Raw genomic sequence first — 6,928 nt, 5'->3', positions numbered from 1 at the left:
CCGCCTCCCATGCCGAGACCTGCGCCCATGCCCAGGCAGCTGCCGCCGCCGCCGCCGTAGGCCATCCCGCTCGAGCTGCTGACCACGGCTGCAGGGAGACACGGCACACGCCCGCTTTAGGGTCCTGCCGGCTGCCCAAGCCGGGGGGACCTCCACCACCGCCCCTGCGGCAGAGGGAGAGCGAGCAGGGGTGGAAGCAGGGGAGATACTTACAGACGCTCACGGCTCCGACTCCCTCTCCAGCAAGCCTGTTGGGAAAGGGGAAAGTGAGCAACAATGCTAAAGCACAGACAAGATATAACGTTATCCACGGGTACCATCTAGTTAGACTTTCGTGGCCTTCGGTAGGGGCTGTCCTCTCATGGGGTATGCCTGCATCGCAGGTGAAAGGTGATATTGCTCATTTTTCTTAGTGCGTCAGGTTCCAAGCACTAGAGAAACTCATCTTTTTCTAGAAAGCTCACAATTTAAAGTATCCCTCTCTCTGTCCTTTTACATCCTGGTGCTCTTTTACATCTTCAGCAACTTGGTGCTCCAGCCCGTTGACGTAAGCTGTCTCTTTGAGCCCAAGGAGATGCGCCCTGCTCTGAAGAGCAGCACACGACAGGTCCTTGTGCTTGTGCTCACCTGCTCTCCTCGCCCTCCAGCAGCTTCCTGTAGGTCGCGATCTCGATGTCCAGGGCCAGCTTGACGTTCATGAGCTCCTGGTACTCGCGGAGCTGCCGGGCCAGGTCGGCTTTAGCCTTCTGCAGAGCATCTTCCAGTTCGGACAGTTTGGCCTTAGCATCCTTGAGGGCCAGCTCCCCACGCTCCTCTGCCTCAGCGATGGCTGCTTGGAGGTTGGCACACTAAAAGCAAGGGAAACATGTAGTTGTTTAACTTGGGCTACCCCAAACTGCTCTCCTGAGTATTGCTATGGTATTGTAGATACTGATTCCCAGCATGGCACTGAGAGCTCCTGGTGGGCCATTGGGAAGGTGCCGTAGGGTGGGTAACGGGGGAGCTGCAGCCACAATCCTGTCCCCCAAGAAAAGGAGAGACATCTCCATCTCATTGCTTTGCTACACACCTTTGCTGGGGTGGCTTAGTAGCTCACAACTTGCTTCCCATCAAGAAAGCAGCTATCAGCACATCCTTGCGCTGAGGGACCTTCTCCGGTGGGCAGAGACAGAGGTGTCCGTGCCCGCTTTAATGCAGGGGAGGAAACCTGGCCTTCCAGCCCTGCTCCAGTGCCAGGAGCTGGCTCTTTCTGCCGTGCCTGGCCACCATCACTTCCTACCTGCCTTCCACCATGCAGCAGCTGCTCTGCAGGAGCATCCCCTCCTACCTGTTTCTTCACGCTCTCGATCTCGTTCCGCAGCCTCTGGACCATCCGGTTGATCTCCGAAATTTCTATCTTGGTGTTACGCAGGTCGTCACCGTGCCGCCCGGCAGAGACCTGGAGTTCCTCGTACTGATACATAGAAAGGAGGAGAGTGCTGGTTAGGCACCACAGGATTCAGGGAAGTGTGAGGGGACTTCAGGGAACAAAGCGCAGGTCTGGATGCAGGGTAAGGGTTGGGGACAACGTTCCTCTGAGCAAACCTGCCTGTGGAATAACAGCATTTGCCCTTAGTTATCAATATATGCTAAGCCAGCAACCATTGCATTGCATAGAGCACCTATGGGTTGTCGCCTACTGTTAAGAACCTGTGAGGAGCGTTCTGTGTCTAACGCCAGATCCACCAGTGACTCCTTGTGAGCTCAGGGTCAAGGCATTTAAGCGTCTTGTCCCTTAGTTTCACTCCAAGGAATGTAAGGCTGGTCAAGAGTAGGGGTCCACAAGCGAACGCTGGGAATCTGTATGCAAGAGCCTACTGCAACGTGCATAGAAAATAAATTAATCCCTGGTGTAACGCTGTGATACTTCCTCCGTTAGTCCTGCCTCCCATCAGCTAGTGTGATGCCATATGAATCACATAAATTAGTCTGTCATTCTGGTTACCCACCTTGTTTTGGTACCAAGCCTCGGCCTCAGCCCGGCTCCGGTTGGCGATGTCCTCGTACTGTGCTTTGACCTCTGCAATGATGCTGTTGAGGTCCAAGTTACGGTTGTTGTCCATGGACAGAACCACGGAGGTGTCAGATACTTGCTGCTGCATCTGGGACAATTCCTGCAGAAGATGCAAAAAATGAAGTCAACTATCTGGTATCTGGGGTGGAAACCATGCAGACACGGTGGCTTGGGGGCTCTCTCTGCCAAGCCATTTTCTTGCATTTCCCCCTGCTGTGTCTCTGCCTTTCATCTACCCTTATCTATCTTATGCCTGCATTACAATTTCTAAAAGGCACTGACCACCTTCTCTTTTACTGCTGTACAGCACTGAGCGTGGTGGCCAGAACTCCGGGGCGTGGAGAGCAGCACGGCAGGGAGCTGTGGAGGACGCTATCGTGGGGAGGGCCAACTGCTTACCGCTTCGTAGAGAGCTCTCAGGAAGTTAATCTCATCTGCCAGCGCATCTGCTTTGGCCTGCAGCTCAACCTTGTTCATGTAAGCACCATCCACATCCTAAAGAAAAGAAAGCCAAAGACTCCCGGTGAAACCACAAGTAAAAAGGACTTCAGGACACCAGTGGGACCATTTCTCTGCTTCCAGGTCTGTTAGTTTTTTGGTTTGTTTTCATATTGCTGTGATCAAGGTGGGTTTTTTTCCAGTGTAATGTTGGACATTTACTGTGAGCCAGGACCAGGTTCCTGGGCAGAAGGCAAAGCTCTGACTCATGGGGATGTGACCCAAGACACAGTTGAACCAAGCCAGAAGAGGCCAGGTGGTCTGCAATTGCAACCAGAGCAGCTATCTTCAGAAAACAGGGCAGCTCCATCGGCATGGAGAAGGTAATGCCCGTTTGTGGCCTCAGGAGGACCCAACCCGTACTTACCCCTAGACATGCCAACATCATAGCCTGACCCAGCTGTGAGGTTTGAAGGACCCCAGCTCCCACCAGCTTTGCTTGAACTCTGTGCATGCTGAGTTCATTACATTGCCCGTCACGTAACTGCCAGTTCACTCACCTTTTTGAGGACCACGAACTCGTTCTCTGCACCGGTGCGCCGATTGATCTCATCTTCATATCTGTTAGGATAAAAGGGTGAGAGGGTTTTGGTGGAAATGAAGAGCAAAGCCAGCATGGGAAGCAGAGACAGGACCACTCCAGTCCCAAATCATTAGTTGTGGCTCACAGATATATTCCTTACTCCCACCTATTAACAGCCCAGAGCAGATGCAGAGCAATTGATCACTGATTCTGAGCCTCCAAGGCTCCAGCTAAAATTAATAGATTTTAATCACTGCTCCTAAAGTCAAGTTCATACATAAATGTGTGCAGGAACACATTTCCTGCCTGTTTCGGTAGGAAGCGGGAGCAGGTATTCCTGGTGACCTTTGCCCAAAGCAAAGTTATGCAAAAGGCTTTCAGCGAAGCTGCATTGCAATTCCTACAAATACATAATCATGTAACTATTTGATATTTGATATTATAATAGTGCTAAAGGCTCCGAACAACCCACTGCAGCATTTAATTGAAAAAAAAAGTCTGTGATTCCCTAGTCGTGGTTGTACAAGAGCAGATCATTATGCCTCAGACTATGTTTCCGTGGAACTTTTTATGGCTCTGAGCAAGATCCTCTCATCAGATAATCAGGGCAGGGCTCAGCTAGAAAGCAGACAAACATGTAGGCTGTTGGGGCAAAGACCTGGATTTTAAAGGCAGGTTCGTGCCACTCCTCTAACTAATATTGGCAGAGATATCCCTGCAGATGGATCTCTCGAGCGGACATGGGAAGAAGCAGAAATTAGCCAGTGGACTGGGAACCAACTCTAGATTTGAGAGTTTTCTTTCCCAGGCAGCAACTCCAAAATCCAGACAATATAATTTATCACTTTTGGCCTGAGCAGTATTTCTAAAAGCCTATAATACATATTGAGACCTGAAATGCACCGAAGTACAACGTACCAGAAGCTATGTCAGTCCACCCTGTCAGCTCTAAATGCCATCTCCCCAATCCCCCCCAAAAAAATCTGTCTCTTCACATGCATTACTGTCTAATACAAACATATTTCAGGCCTCCAGGATGTTTTTATCAAATTTGCACTTGGCCAAATCTGGTTGAATAAGGGAGAGACTGTTCTCGCCAGACTACAGCCAAGTAAAAATGAACGGCCTCGCCTAAAAAAAACACCTAAATGTTCCTTATAGTCAGCAGACACAGACTGGTATTTGCTTAAAATGATTCATCCCACCTCTGCTAGACGCCTTATCTCGGGATGGGATTAATTGCCTCCCCAGGGAAATCGTTTTCTTTGACGACGGTCAGAGAAAAGAGCTGAGCGTGTTTCACGTGGTGGGAGCCGAGCGAGGCCGAGGGCGCGCAGGGAGATCTTACATGTGGAAAGGCTGGGATCTCCTTTGCAGGAAGAGGAATGGGGGATTTTGGAGCTGGCCGTTTATGGCTATGTTTCATTCCATTTTTGCATGTCCATTATACTCATGAGGAATGCGTTTTTCTATTGCCAGGTGTATTATTTTGGGAGGCTCAAGGGATCAGGCCGTGACCTCCATTACACCAGAGCAGCTTCCCACGGGTGCACGAATTCTGTGCTAGACGCTGATCCTGCACATAAGAAATCTGACACAACTGGAGGTAAATGAGACCCAAGTTTTGCTTTTATGTCTTCATTGTGCAAACGGGAAGAGGAACCCCGTGCAAACACAAGGCGTGCACCGGCACACGTGAACCGCCTGCCCTGATTTTCCCCTCTCTTAATCATATATGCTACCGAGCACAATTTCTTACTTGTTCTTAAAGTCTTCCACCATGTCCTGCATGTTCCTCAGTTCAGAGTCCAGCCTTCCCCTCTCTCCCATGAGGCTGTCTAGCTGCCGCCTGAGGTTGTTGATGTAGGCTTCAAAAAGGGGCTCGAGGGACTTCCTGGTGACTGTGTGACCCTGCTCTTGCAGGAGGCTCCACTTGGTCTCCAGCACTTTGTTCTGCTGCTCCAAAAAGCGCACCTGGAGAAACAAAAACAGGCACATGCTGAAGCCCATGTGAACCATGCACAAAAAAACCTGCTGCCAGGAAAAGGGGGGACCATTCAACAAAGGAAGGAAGGTGAAAAGGCGCCGGGACAGTAGGGGGGAAATTACTAGGATCTTCCTAATTTAATGCACAGGATTCTCGAAAGAATTAAAAGCAGCTAAGACGTTTAGTGAGATTTTTCAAGAGCTATTAAGCAGGCCAAACACATGTATTTGCAACGTGAGGTGTTTCTCCCTCCACAGATGCTCAGCCCACCTTACTGGTTTAAGTTGGTGTTACCCCATTGAGTTGTGTAGAACTTTGCCATTTTACAACCAGTAGCAGATCCATCCAGCCCCCAGGATGTTTTTTACAGGGAGGAGCAGGATTTACTTTTTCAGTAAAATAAGGCGCTGATAAACTCATCTTTACAAAGAGGAAACATAAGACAGTTCTTAGTTTTCAGCCAAACCCACGCTGTTTGTCTGCTGGGATTAGTTCAGGCAAGCCCCTAAATCCAAAGGAAGTTTCTTCCCGTTGTTCTTTCCCGAGGCAACTGATAATATGCATGAGTTGATGTTTAAGACGAAACTCTCACCTTGTCGATGAAGGAGGCAAATTTGTTGTTGAGGGTCTTGATCTGCTCCCGCTCCTGTGTTCGCACCTTCTGGATTTCCGGGTCGATATCCAGCTTGAGGGGTGCCAGGAGGCTCTGGTTGACGGTCACTTCGTGGATGCCACCAGGTGGGCAAACAGGGAACCCGGGGCCACCTCGGCCACCAAATCCGGGACCTCCCAGCCCAAATCCACTGCCCAGCCCATAGCCGCCACCACCACCAGCTCCTCCTAAGCCAAAACCAGCACCTGCTCCACCACCATAGCCAAGACCAAAGCCAGCTCCTCCACCAAAGCCGTATCCACCACCGGCTCCACTCCGTAGACCTCCACCGACTGAGCTGTAAGAAATTCTTTTGCTTCCACCTAGGTTATAGAGACTTCTGCTGCCAAAGCCACCACCAGCTCCAAAGCCACCTCCACCTCCGGCTCTTCCTCCTCCAACTCTGGAGACAGAGACGGAGCTAAAACTGCTTCTGGTACCACTGCCACCTCCTACAATAGCAGAACCTGAGCTAAAGCCCCTCATGCCCCCTCCAGTAGATGATCTGAAAGAGATCCGACTCATGGTGGCTTGTTCAATTGGAAGGGCAAAGAGCAGGAGAGGAAAAAAAAAAAGACTGAATAAAAGCTGTGCGGCAGGAAAAGAGCAGAGGGCAATGGAGACAGAAACCCCTGTGATGGGAGAGCTTGGGAGCCTCCTCTTTTATCTGCTTGGAAAACTTGGCACGGGAATTCAGAACTTGACGTGCCTTGCAGCAACTTGCCTTGTCAAACACACCTAGGCTACAGCGAGGCGCTGAAAAATGCATTGTTTGCAGGCAAGAAAGTAACGGAGTGAGGGAGCTCCCCCCACCAAAGCCTGCCGCTCTGAGTCATGAAATCAGAACTGAATGGGACGACTCGCTGAGGTCCGCGCTCGGGAGCAGGACGCAACACGATTCTGCCGAGACCCTGGGAGCCGGTTTTCCTCAGGCGAGCCGAGGGCTCACCCGTTTGAGCAAAGGTTCCCTGCGCTGAAGCTTTTGCGAGGCGAAGTTTAGGGTTTAACGCATTGCACAGCAAACGGGGCAGCACGAACAGGGGCTGTTCTGAGGCTGCACATCCGTGTCGTGTTACTGGCTCGGGAAGCTGGGGCTGAAGGTGGTTTTACTTATCAGTGCAGCACTTCTGATTTCTTTCGGAAAAGGGATCTAAATGATTGTGGGCTTGCAGAGAACAGCTGAGTGGAAGTTGTCTCGTGGTTGTATTTCCTGGG

The 6,928-nt window shown here is 50.8% G+C and overlaps 1 protein-coding gene across 1 annotated transcript; it reads right to left on the bottom strand.

Moving 5' to 3' along the window:
• Positions 1 to 19: 19 nt before the first annotated feature.
• On the bottom strand, positions 20 to 6,199 carry LOC104614514 (keratin, type II cytoskeletal 5-like; the record flags this gene model as incomplete). Its single annotated transcript, XM_010282451.1, has 10 exons — positions 5,920 to 6,199; positions 5,654 to 5,847; positions 4,834 to 5,048; positions 3,052 to 3,112; positions 2,453 to 2,548; positions 1,989 to 2,153; positions 1,328 to 1,453; positions 628 to 848; positions 214 to 248; positions 20 to 88 (listed from the first exon to the last, which is right to left on the bottom strand). Coding segments are annotated over exons 1-10 (1,462 nt in total), but the record flags the coding sequence as incomplete, so codon positions are not given.
• Between the last annotated feature and the right edge of the window lie 729 nt (positions 6,200 to 6,928).

The sequence above is a fragment of the Phaethon lepturus genome, unplaced genomic scaffold (genome assembly GCF_000687285.1).
Source record: "Phaethon lepturus isolate BGI_N335 unplaced genomic scaffold, ASM68728v1 scaffold24622, whole genome shotgun sequence".
In the NCBI taxonomy this organism is placed as follows: domain Eukaryota; kingdom Metazoa; phylum Chordata; class Aves; order Phaethontiformes; family Phaethontidae; genus Phaethon; species Phaethon lepturus.
Note: the sequence above shows the minus strand (reverse complement) of the source record. Positions and strands in the feature narration are given on the sequence as shown.